General features: G+C 26.1%; 3 protein-coding genes across 6 annotated transcripts in view; 1 reads left to right on the top strand and 2 right to left on the bottom strand.

Annotated features, from left to right (window-relative positions):
* Positions 1 to 3642: 3642 nt before the first annotated feature.
* LOC113560795 (serine/threonine-protein kinase 3) lies at positions 3643 to 7860 on the bottom strand. Its single transcript, XM_026966867.1, has 12 exons — positions 7677 to 7860; positions 7526 to 7606; positions 7282 to 7462; positions 6980 to 7207; positions 6805 to 6910; positions 6487 to 6699; positions 6250 to 6377; positions 5586 to 5739; positions 5428 to 5516; positions 5224 to 5292; positions 5004 to 5141; positions 3643 to 4219 (listed from the first exon to the last, which is right to left on the bottom strand). The coding sequence occupies exons 1-12, from the start codon at positions 7751 to 7753 to the stop codon at positions 4061 to 4063; spliced, it is 1623 nt and encodes a 540-aa protein (XP_026822668.1). The 5' UTR covers positions 7754 to 7860; the 3' UTR covers positions 3643 to 4060.
* Positions 7861 to 8433: 573 nt separating this feature from the next.
* Positions 8434 to 12765, top strand: LOC113550179 (mitochondrial intermediate peptidase). The gene is made up of 11 exons (XM_026951882.1): positions 8434 to 8562; positions 8633 to 8742; positions 9772 to 9924; positions 9981 to 10259; positions 10319 to 10510; positions 10575 to 10701; positions 10799 to 11009; positions 11073 to 11200; positions 11268 to 11489; positions 12031 to 12264; positions 12328 to 12765. The coding sequence occupies exons 1-11, from the start codon at positions 8434 to 8436 to the stop codon at positions 12628 to 12630; spliced, it is 2088 nt and encodes a 695-aa protein (XP_026807683.1). The 3' UTR covers positions 12631 to 12765.
* The window catches only part of LOC113550159 (tudor domain-containing protein 7-like), a 26203-nt gene continuing 25262 nt past the window's right edge, over positions 12685 to 13625 (bottom strand). For all 4 annotated transcript variants that reach the window (XM_026951849.1, XM_026951856.1, XM_026951872.1 and 1 more), the window contains one exon: positions 12685 to 13366. In XM_026951849.1, coding sequence (XP_026807650.1) covers positions 13351 to 13366 — 16 coding nt within the window. In that variant the 3' untranslated portion in view covers positions 12685 to 13350. The remainder of the gene's footprint in view (positions 13367 to 13625) is intronic.

Here is a 13625-nt window from a genome sequence, read left to right as displayed (position 1 = left end):
TATTAAAAATTAAAAATGTTTAAATGTGAACAGTATATACCTAGTTACTAGTTACTATATATATAGTTTATACTATAAATGTCTATATAGTGCATGACGTAGAGATGGCAACGATTTTATCGAAAATGTTTTACTTATTGATAACGTAATATGATAAATATTATATTTTAATTGTCGATAAGTTATTCAATATTATATACTGTTATACCTATATAAATATCATGCTTATTACCATTATTTATGATTTTATGATATGTGATTTTTATTTATTATAGTATTTGAATAAGTGAAAACATGTTTTCTAGAAGAAAGTGAAAGAATATTTCGATCATATATGGTTTTTGAAGGAGCTAGGTTTTAGCAAATTAGATCTAATATTGCTATTTTTGATTAGATACCTACCTAATTAATAAGGTTGAAAATTCTCAGTAGCTACTTATTAAAATAATCATGAAAAACACAAAATATGAACTTAAAAATGTTTATATATTATATTATTGAAATAATATTTTGGTATCTGATTATATGAACCATCAATGATTGATTAATGACTTTGCACCAAAAGAATCAAGGGACGAATCGTAAGGCAATAACGTGAAACACGGTCAATCGATTGGTTCCGATAGCCGACGACAACGCTAGTCATCCAGAATCATATTACACGTAAGATCCAATCACGGACAGCACTGGGCGAGGCCTCACTCAAAATAACTAGAGCTGTGGGCAAACGAACGTGCGATTGGCGATTCCACTACCACCTGATAAAAACTCGATATTTTAGGTAACGTGCACAAATCAATAGCGGAAGAATTTTTTTTTTATAGTCTCCAATCCAACCGTATTGTATTATTGTACAATGAATATATTATGACAGATAGACTAGGTAAGTACCAGGATAATCAAAGATATTGTTTTGATAAAAACTCAGTGTGATCACAGAATAAATTGAACTTAATTTAATAATTGCGAGTAGCTATTGCTGTAAATGTAAAATCATTTTGCAAAATGTGGTAAGCAATTCGTACATTCGTTTGGCCGCAACTATATTTACAGACGACCCCGCGCAATAGACGAGACCAGGGTAGGACTAGCTCAAAGAAACCTACTATGCAATATAGTAAAAAAAACTCATAAAAAAGAATGTTCGGTACAGCTCTGAGTGCCCACACGTTTGAGGGCCTACTATGCAATTGCACGTTTATACTATAGGCTAGTCCGACCTTGAACGAGACCGTGTCTATAAATGTGAGTGCGGGATTGCTAAATTATTAAATTAAATAATCTTACATGTTCATATTTTACATTAGACTAAAGACGAGTTGAGCCCCAATCAAATTGACATCAATCTTTATCCTTAAATAACTGATGCTACCATATTCAGCGTGTAGGTAATATATCCTACGAAAGAATGTTACCGTTTTGCGCATGTATATGTAGATCATGATGGTGAATGGGAATTTGAAGAATCAATCAGGAAGCTGGCTGCGCGCGTAAAACACTAAATCGTCGGCTGCCCGTCGTCATCCTAATTTACACGGAATATATTACTATGTATATATAACATAATATGAACAAATGTAGAACTAATAAATAAGAAACAATTTGATGTATGATTCGTTTGAAAATTGGTCCATGTCAGTATGTTAATATAATACTATAATAGCTCAACAATATGAATTGCACAAAATTGTTATTTTTTATTTTCTAATTATTTCGTTAACAGTAAAATATAAAAGAATATTAGAATAGTCAATATAATAGCATATAACTCATGTGACTAGATCAAACATCAAACCTTAACTTTATTTATATCAGAATTGTTAAGAATTTAATATGTTGTTTTAAAAACTAAAACTAAAAATTTAAACAGGTAATTACAATAAAAACACAGCAAATTGTTATAATACACAGGTCGGTATGTGCAAGTTTAATGTAATGTTATTGTAGACATATAATAATAATAATAATATAACCAATCGAACCATGTTTAATTAATATAATACTACAGAAATAGTTGTACAACTATCACAATACAGTTAACATTATGTTTGTTAAAAATAAATTTTTCACAAAAAAAAAAAATGTTAATATAACACATTAGTACATTAGGCACATAGTAAAATATTTTTAATGGTAAATATTATATACTAAAATGGGAAATTTTGAGCAATTTATGTAATTTAATATGAGGTAAATTTTAAGTTGTTCATAAGACAAACGTGTATTTTAAATTTTAACAAATTAGTTAATAATAGAATAAACTATTTTATAAGTCATAGTAAAATCATTAAGTAACCTACATTTTTATAAATTTCCCAAGCAAAATTGATTTTACAAGTTTAGTAATAAAAATATACAGTTGACAAAGTATTGTACTAAATCAATTAAAAGCATTATAATTTTTATTTTTAATTTCTTAAAGAAATGTTAACAAAAATTACCATATTTCAATCAAAGTTTTATAAAATTAATTTGAAACTAAAGTAGTTGCTTTGTTACATATCAAAAATACAAGTGTTACACAATAAACATGTATCTAAATAAATAAATATTTATTGTTTATTTAAAATATAACAACCTTGTTACCAAGATTTTACTTCATTAAACTCACATAAATATTAAAAAAAAAAATGTAATTAAATTGAAAGCACATTAACATAAAATAACAACAATAAAACAAATAAAATGCAATACATTACATTAAGATAATAATTCATTTTTGACCAGAAACTTTTTTTTTTTTTTACTGAAATGTATGTAACCAAAAACAATTATTGGTTTTTACAATTACATAAACATTTATTAGATCTAATGATTTCAATTTCCAGTCAGTCTTTTTTTATTATTTTATTATTACACTAGTATAGTAGTATAGAAATAGTTGGGTTGGGTTGATTACCTACATGAGACAATAATCATAATTTAAAGAAATGGACTGAAAATGCAAATCAATTAAAAAAAATGATAATAATAAGTAATAACCAGTCTTTGAATCTCGATTATGGTTACAACTTTTGCACCCTGTCCTGTCTACACTTTTAACATTTTAGTACATGATTTTTATATTGCTCCAATTAAATAAAAAAAATTTAGTTAAAATATACCTAATTAAATTTGATTTGTGCAGTCATTTTTATTTAGCCAAGCAATTCCAAAATATCTTATTTAGTTGTTAAATGATAAAAAAAAATATATATATGACTTTTTCTGAATTTTAGTTATGAATTATATTGAATTCAATAATTTTAAACACAACTATAGGCCAATCACATTTAAATTATACTAAGTATAAGTTCTTTCCATGCAAGAACATAGACAAAATATATTTTGATTTTTTTTTAAATACTATATATTTAAGCTTAAAAATATAATGAATTATTATTCAATATTAGATTAATATATATCATCAATGAGATAATAAACTATAAATTAATGACAAAGGCTATCATTATTTCTTATAAAAATATTATGTTAATTAAAAATGAAAGGAAAATGAAGGAAGACCAAAAATTATTGGAAAATGTTAATTTTATATATATAAAACTAAAATTATATCCTATAGTGGTAATTGATCAATACATGACTTAATACATGATTACCATGTTATATTACTATATCTTTTAAATAATTTCTTATACTATTTTTGGTAATTAATATTAATGAAAAATAAAATATAAAGGTATTTGAACACTTTATTAAATCTTTAAAACAAACATGGATAGGTAGTTGTGTAGAAATTATACTTGATTTATATACTTATTATACTACAAAATTGTACTTTTGATACTATTAGATTAAAATAACTTGTCCTATAATAATACTTAAGACAGAATAAATGACTTAGATATTTTTTAAGGCTATTATTATAATAATTTATAAATCAATTTATCAGTTATAATATCATGTTTCAAAAATTATTGGGAAGTTGGGCTTATAAAATATTACCTGCCATGCAACTGAATTGGCATACATATTATGTAGCACCTAAATTAGGGAAAATCTGAGGTCAGCCATCAATTTCTTTGTAACTTTAATGTTAAACTGTACAGAATTAAATATTTCAAAAATTTTGTTGTCGTTTACGCTTCTGATCCATAGCATCTAGTATTGGTTGGCGTTTTGTTTGATAGCGACGTCGTAGCTCATCAATTTCACGTTCCATGTCAGAATCCAAATTGGACATTCGTTGTTGCAAGTCATCAAAAGTTAAATACCTTAACTATATTATAAAAATTAAAAAATTAAAATTATATATGTTTATGTTAAAATTATTTTTATAGCTAGGGCTATGAACTTGTAGGAAAATGCATTTTTTTTTGGTGGTTGTAAAACGTAGCTTTGTAAGTACATAATTTGAATTATATAACACAAATCTATTTATGAAACTTTTATTTTGCATTTGTTGATGTTTTTTAATTTTTTAGGTCATTTTTTGCCTATTTTAGATCATATTTTCTTTTTATAGTTCATATTTTGGTATTTTTAATTAAATTCCATTAATAACTTTGAAAACTTTTTAAAAATTTAAAAAAATGTTTCTGACAAATAGCAGATCAATGAACTTCAAAATAAAAATAAAAATTCAAATTAATCAACTTTATAGTTTTTTTTTTTTTATGCATATTATAATATACTAAATAATAATATATAATATATAATATAATATACTATATCAATCTAAGTATAAAAATTAAATTAAAAACCATTTTAAGTGCATTTGGTACTATAATTTTTGGCATTTTAAATTCATTTTTTAAGGTTTTTTAGTGCATTAAATTCACAGCCCTATTAATAGCAATTCAAAAATCTTAAATATTTTATTAATAATTAATTTATAATAAATAAGGATTGACACTGTCTTATTGTCTCTAATGATGATTTACTACTACATTTACATAGCTGTGACTTTTAACCAAAAGAATGAAAATTAATTTAATTCAAGAATTAAATAAAACTATTAAAATAAATCTCTTAACTATTATAGACATATAAATAAAACTTACAAATTCAAAGTCTCCATCAACAATTGGTGAGTAGTGTCGGTTTTGATGAAGAGTTGGAGGTGCATTAACGTCAGGTCTACAATTTATTTGCGGCATAGGAAATTGATGTGAAGTTATAGTTTTTTCACATTCGTCATTCTAAAGTAGTAATAAAATAAAATTATATATATTTTCAATGTGTTAATTAATTATAATATAATAAAAGTATAATATACATTACCTGAGAAATGTCTTGAGCAGAATCTGGTCCATCGTCAAATAATTTGTTTTCTGACTCAAAATTATCATTCTAAATTAATAGTGACAATAATAATAATATCAATAATACTATAAATAATTATCAAGATTCTATAGAGTAAAAAATATGAGGTATATGAATAATAATAATTAAAATTAATTAAAACTAGTAGTTATTAATAATTACTTTTGATTTTTCTGCAATTTTTTTATCAAAATGATCTAAAAATAAGGGTCTATACTTTTTACCCGATTCTTCAGGTCCTGTATCATGTCCTAAAATGCCAATCATATTTTACAAAATAATAACTCGTTTTAAACATAAAAGTTATTTGATGCACATACTTTTCATTGTGGAATCATCTTCTCCATCACTATTAATTACCATTGTTCTCAATTCTTCTATAACTGAATTACTTTTTAAACTTGTCCCTTTTGATTTATCTGGTACAAGAGTACTATCATCTACTATCATTGTACGACTGTCAATATCATCTTCCTAAACAAATAATTTAATCAATATACTCACATATTATAAATAAGTGGGTATATTGAATAATAATAGGAATTATTATTCCTATTATTATAGGGATTAATCAATTTCCGAAACCACCAATAACAATTGGTATAGTTATAAAAAAAATTATAATAAAAGCATGAATTGTAACAATTACATTATATAATTGATTATTATTGATAATTGAATTAATTTGTCTTAATTCAAGTCGAATTAAAATTCTAAGAGATGATCCGATTATACCTGATCAAATACCAAATAAAAAATATAAAGTTCCAATATCTTTATGATTAGTTGAAAAGATTCATTTTATAGATAAAATGGCTGATAATAGGTTATAAATTGTAAATTTATATATAGATTTAAAAAATCTTTTTATCATTAACTTTATATTCAAATTATATGATATTAAATTGCAAATTTAAAGGTATTAATTATTTAATTAAGGTTTAAAAAAAATATTTTTAATTTGTATTCATCTAAGCAAATTACTTTAGAGTTTTGATCTTTATGTTCAGCTGATGTTACTTTACATGAATTAGAACGGAGAGTTTGATTCTCTCGAATTTCTCTAGCTTCGGCAATCATCTGACTTAAAATTTCTGGTGGCTTTGCATTACCTAATTTTTAATAAGAAAAATAATCAAAAATAAAACATTTGGTTAATTAAAAATATTTAAACTTACTATTTTTATGAATTAAAATATGAAAAATACATTATTTTCTTACCAATAAATTCATGATCCAACATTTTTGTAGCTGTCGCTCGTTCCTCTGGGTTTTTAATCAAACATTGACTAACAAAATCAATAAATTCTGGAGACCACTTATCTGGTTCTCTAAATGAAGGTGGTGGTTTAGTTGGTATCATGAATATGGCGCGCATTGGATGTATATCACCGTATGGAGGTTTGCCTTCAGCCATTTCCAATGCAGTTATCCCTAATATATAATAAAAATCATTATTATTGAAATGCATAATAATTCTATATTCAAGTACTTAATTTATTATGAAGTTATTTTTTATAAGCTAGTTAATTAATATACCTAAGCTCCACATATCAGCAACACAATCATATCCTATTTCTTGGATTACTTCAGGTGCCATCCAAAATGGAGTTCCTATTACAGTATTTCTTTTGGCCATTGTATCCTAAATAATAATAATAATAATTCATAGACTATTTGTGCCTATGCCTTTATACATTTAATATAAACTTACAGTTAGCTGTCCTGCAACCCCAAAATCAGCTAGTTTAGCATGTCCTTCGGAATTTAACAATATATTACCAGCTTTAATATCCCTATGTATTTTTCTTCTTAAATGTAAGTACTCCAATCCTTTAAGTGTATCTGATAATATAGTAGCTATTTCGTCTTCTGACAGTGTCTTTTTTCTTAATCTCATAATGTCAGATACTGAACCAGCACCACAATATTCCATAACAATCTTTAAAATATAAAAGAACTCAATATTTTTAGAAAAAATAAAATAATATAAAATAATTAAAATATTATTTTTACCCATAAATCAGTATTCTTAAAATATGAACCATAGTATTTAACTACGTAGGGGCTATCGCATTGTTGCATAATGGATATTTCTTTTATAATTTCCTGAAGATCTGTATCGACCGGTACTTGCTTAATAGCAAGTACTTGACCAGACTCTTTGTGCAGTGCTTTAAATACACTTCCATAGGAACTAAGAACAAACAGAAGTTAGATAGCTTTAAATTTTATTCCACTATCATCATAACCATATTACCCTTCTCCAAGTTTACAAATAATGTCAAACACTTCTTCTGGCTGCCTGGTTAAGCTTTCTTCAGACAATTTTTTCAATTCACTTGAATAGAAAAAAAAATCACACATTAGCTAACCGTTAAAAAATAAATAGTTGATATTTCAACATTTACCTCTTTGAAGACATCATCTTGTCAGGGGTCTTGTAATTAACATGGCAGAAATTAAATACAGATTGTGAATTCGACATATATTAATCTGTTTTGTTATTTATTTATAAACAACAAAATATATATGTATTTATTATATAAAAATACATAAATATAACAAAAAGAGGACAAAATTATAACGAAACAAAAAAAAAAAATTGGTACAAAACTACAAAAATGATTAAAAATGATGGTAGTAACGAAAGAAAATGCTTTTCTCTGTTATCATTAGTACCATTACTCATTATCTCATATCAGTAATATAAAATAAGGCGGTATTAGAGTCTGGAGGCACGACTGGTCCATGATTCCCCGCCGTCTTAGCATTGATGCACATGATAATATCAAGATTCATAGATCATAATTCAGACTACAGAGTAGAGAACTACAGACATTCAGCATTAAAATCGAGTATAAAATCAAATCGTTGAATTAGGAACTATATAATCGAGATCCGCTTATTGCCCAGTCGTTCAGTGTTTCTAATTTTTATACATAATTTTTTGAATTAATTGCGCTCACTTTGATTTTAGCAATATTTTTTATAAAACTATCACCACACATCGCTAAACGCTAAAGTAACACTAAAACATTACATATTTTGTTGTGGTACCAAACGATAAAATTAACACAAAACAGGATGCGTTCGACATCTGTTAGTTAAATATCGTATGAATATTGAACGTGAAGAGTAAATCTTTTTACGTATAAGCTACAAAATATGATTCTACGTAAGACAATTCATGACGTACGGTGCGCAAAGAAGTACAGCGTTGCTCTGGCTAAGCCGTTGTTTGAACTTTTCAATCAACCAAAGCCAAAGTTCAAATATTTTGTCAAAAACCAAACTGTAAGACTTGTACATTAATTTTGTAATGCTAACTAAATACTAATTACATAATTGAAATATTATTGTTTAGGGGCTTTTCGGTGCATCAGAATTGATATCATTTGAGGGATTTTATGCATTCAAGGAGCGTACAAAAATAGATTGTGATAATTTTGTTGATGAAATATGCAATCCTAATCGGTATACTTATTACTTCATAATATTCAATGACATGTGCTAAGAAAATATAAATACATTTAAAGTATGATTATTAGATCTAATTAAACATTAATTCTAGTATGTTTAATAACAAACTTTTTATAGTACTAAAGTAGGATCACGGTTTTGCGGCGACACTGCTGATTTTTAACCAAGCGTTTCAGGACAGTGATTTGTCCATGTTTTAAAATTTTACTTGGTACAATATCGGTTTCAATTAGGAGAAAACATTATCGTCCTACACATTATAGATTTAACAAAAAAGTTGTTGAATTTAGTTTTGTTTTGCCGAGTTCAAATGTAGCAGTAGAACGTATACTTTCACTCATGAACAGCACTTAGACAAATTCAAGAAATAAACTTGATATAAAAATAGTATAAGCTTTTCATTTTAAAGAAATGTAATTTCATCTTTAATACATGTTCAGAAGAATTCTACGACTAAATTTTGGAAAACAAATTTTTAATAAAACAAGTTCATGGATCAGCCAAATATTAATTAAAATCCACAGAAGAATCCCTGGACTTCAAAAGTTCTGAAGAGTGATCGATGAATTATTTTTACAATGTTTTGTTTTTTTTTTTTACTGACTTTAGCCATAAAATTGTGAAAACATGTAATCATAATTTATAAATAATAGGTTTTTGTATAATATTGCTTGCATACATCTCATTATTAAAAATATAATGATCAAAAAAAGTAAATATTATTTATTTTTATATCCATTCAAAATGTCCTGGTTTCAGGAAAATATAATCTAGTAACCTTATACTAAATAATTCCTTAAAATATATATATGATAATATTAACATTAAAATATTATTTAGTACAAAAGTATATTCAATTTTATCCAGACATCCAGTTATTATAATTTTTTTTAAACATTGTTATCAAATAAATTTAAGTTTTTTCTGAGTATCAAGTGAATAATAACATTAATAGATTTTTTCAATTAATTAACTTAACATTTAGTCCAATTATATACATTATAATTTATTGTCATTTAATAGTAAAAGAAATCTGGTGACAATTTTTGACCAGCTGTCCAATAGTCTTTGTTGTCTTGCTGATATGGCTGAATTCATTCGTACAGCACATCCAGACAAATCATTTGTTGCTGCTGCTGAGGATTGCTGTATTTCTATGAATACAATTGTAGAAAAGTAAATACTATATCTCAGTTTTAAATTTGCTTTTACTTACAATATTTATCTTTTAGATTAAATACTAACAAAGATTTATATACAAATTTAAAACAAGTAATCCTAAATGGTGATAAACACCCTATGACTGAAGAGGATAAACATGTTGGTGAATTATTTTTATTTGATTTTGAATTGAATGGCATACATTTAGAAGAAAAGAAAAGAAAATATGTGGTCAATTTGAATAATTTTATTTTGATTACTGGACAGCGATTTATGGTTGCAGTAGAAAAACCTAGAATTGTAGATCCAACTGAATTGCCCGATGTTGTTTCTAAAGTTCTTTCTAAAGAGTATAACTGTACATTTAAAGTATATTTAACAAATTAGCTAATTGTTTGTTATTGATTAGGTATATGTATAACTCAGAAGGGAAATTAATAATTAGACATCCTAGTTCTCATTCTGAAGATCCAATTTTGAGAGAAGCTGCATTCAAAGCTTACAATGGTCCAAATTCTGAATCAGAAGAGTTGTTAGACAATCTTTTAGAAAGCCGTCATAAATTGGCTCTAACTTGTGGATTTCCATCTTATGCTCATAGGTGAGAATTGAGAAGTTATGTACAAGTATAAATTATTGATGTTTACATTTTTGTTATTTTAAAGAGCCCTGAAAAACAGCATAGCAGAAAATCCTAGTTTTGTTATGGAATTTCTAAACATCCTTAATACAGAGTTAAGGATTCGGTCAGTTTTTGATTATAAAACTATGAAAAGAGCCAATAACAATGATGTAATTATTCCCAATCCTTAAAAAGTTTCTCACACAATTAATTTAATTGCCCATTGTCATATTTACAAACTACAAATAATTGTTTTTATTTGTTTAGATTGTATCACCGTGGGATGTTCAGTATTTGACTAACAAGATTAAACAAAACCATCTTGAATATGCAATGATTGATTATGCGGCATATTTTTCTTTAGGAGATTGTATGGAAGGTTTGAATATGATTTTCAATAGTTTATACAATATAAATTTGATATTCGAAGATATTAAGCCAGGTGAAGGGTGGGCGGAACAAGTATACAAGTTGGCTGGTAAAAATATAATTTCAATTTCTTAACTAATTTTTTTTAATTTAACAAATATTTTGTTTTTAGTTACTCATAGCACTGAAGGCTTACTTGGATACATTTACTGTGATTTCTTTGAAAGAACAGGAAAACTACACAATGATTCACATTATGTTGTTAGAGGAGGACGACAATTACCCGATAATTCTTATCAAGTAAATATTATCCATAAATTACAAAATTAATATGTAATAATAATGCTAAAATTTATTGTTGTATTAGACCCCAATTGTTGTTGTTATGTTAAATGTGGTGTGGCGTGACAATCTTGGTCCAGTACTTTTGCATCCAGGTTCTGTTGAAAATTTATTTCATGAGTTTGGACACGCAATACATTCTATGTTAGGCCGAACACGTTATCAACATGTCAATGGTACACGTTGTGCTACAGACTTAGCAGAATTTCCATCGGTTTTAATGGAATATTATGCTACACAACCACAAGTAAACTAATAATAATGTAATAATAATATACAGAGTGTAACTTGACTATTTGACAAATGCAATAATGTCAAATATAGGAGTTATATATCCTGTATAGCATTAATACATTAAACCATACATGTTGTCTTTGACTTACTAACATACGTCATAGCAAATTTGCGTTAAGCAGAACACATATTGTGATGTTAGCTTTAATGTTAGAGTAAATTTACCTATTATCAGTTATAAAGGTAAAAATATTATCTAGAAATTGTCATAAGTTTTTACTGATATGATTTTAAAGCGAATTATGAATATTTTACAGTTGTAGTATTACATAGCTATAACTCATTTTAAAATGATAATATCAATAAAAGCACATTTTCTAGATAATATTTTTACCTTTAAATTTGATAATAGGTTAATTTACTTTAATATTAAAGCTAACATCATAAACTGTATTCTGCTGAACACAAGTTTACTATGATATATGTTAGTAAGACAACAGATGCAAATATAACTCTCTTAACTATTTTGTATTCTTAATGTGTATTCTCCGCAGGTCATAAAACACTATGCCAAGCATTTTAAAACAAGACAACCTATGCCGGAAGACATGTTAAAAAAGTTATGTGCATCCAAATATTTATTTTCTGCTTCAGAAATGCAGTTGCAGCTATTTTATTCTGTACTAGACCAATATTACCACACTCAAGCACCACAATCATTAAGCACAACAGATTTGCTAGCAAAATTACAAGTAGAATATTATGGACTGCCATATGTTAAAGACACAGTAAGATATGTTAATTTTCAAAAAAAAATTAGCTTTAAATTTATAATATGTAAATATTTTTAGGCATGGCAGTTACATTTTTCACATTTTGTTGGCTATGGCGCAAAGTATTATTCTTATTTAGTATCAAAGGCATTGGCAGCACACACGTGGCATTCATTTTTGAGCAATGATCCGCTAAATAGAATTCAAGGTGAACGATTACGTACAGAATGCTTACAATATGGTGGTGGCAAACCAGCAAGAAAATTGGTCTCAGATTATCTCAGAACACCAGTAACACCAGAACTCTTGGCATCCTCTTTAATACAAGATATTGATCAAGGCAATGAACTCTCTAAATTTACTGCTAAAGTGTTTAGTTAATTATTGTGTTTGATTCGTCTTAATAGTTAATTGTAATAAAAATCCATACTGTTATATATAAAAAAATATTTTTCATTTATTTAATAAGATAAACTACCTGTATCTAAAAACCACCCTAGTAATAACCCAAATTAATTCGAGGAAGTGACTCCAATTATAATTATTATTTAACGTAATAATATCCCACTATCTCAGCATTAACAAAAACGTAAATTACTAATCAATTTTCCAAATTTAGGAGTTGTCCAAACAAGAGATGACTAATTAAACTATAATATAAGAGTGATAAATATATAAATAAATGTTAGTTACTTTAATTATTTAATGTCTTAATTTTAAACATATTAAAAACCCAGTCATAAAAAATTGAATTCAAAGTTATAATGTTGTTTTTCACTTAATACAAATTATTTTTATATGGTTAAAATGTTGCATAATTGAAAGCCATTTAGTACATGCTATTGATATAAATAAATATTAAGTGTACATACAAATGAAACAAATATTACATTTTGTTTTAAATTCTTCAACTGTCTTTGGACATGTATGAACATAATTTTAAATGTTAAATAATAATTATAATAATAAAAATAATAAAAAATGATGAGTATTTTCTTAGAATAACACTTATATAAAACTAATGTAACAACATCAGATCAAACTAACAACACATTTATATTTTAATAATAACAATTCATTAAATGTCCTTTAAGTGGTAATTTATTGTTTCTTTAAGCTGAAAATAAACAAAATTGTTAATTACATAATATATTATTGCTAAAAAATATGTTTATGTTCAGATAAAATTGTCATAATGTACAATAGAGTACCATATTTGTCTATTTTTTTTTCATTTTTATTCATTACTAGTTCTAATAACTAATACTGTTTATGGTTGATCTAGTTCAGTGATGAGCAAAGTACGGCCCACAAAAGTATTTAATCCAGCCTGCCGAGAGTCCATCGATATGGATAGTATATGGCCTATATAGTAT

This window comes from Rhopalosiphum maidis, chromosome 4 (assembly GCF_003676215.2).
Source record: "Rhopalosiphum maidis isolate BTI-1 chromosome 4, ASM367621v3, whole genome shotgun sequence".
Classification (NCBI taxonomy): domain Eukaryota; kingdom Metazoa; phylum Arthropoda; class Insecta; order Hemiptera; family Aphididae; genus Rhopalosiphum; species Rhopalosiphum maidis.
The sequence above is the reverse complement of the archived record's forward strand: the minus strand, read 5'-3'. Positions and strand labels throughout refer to the sequence as shown.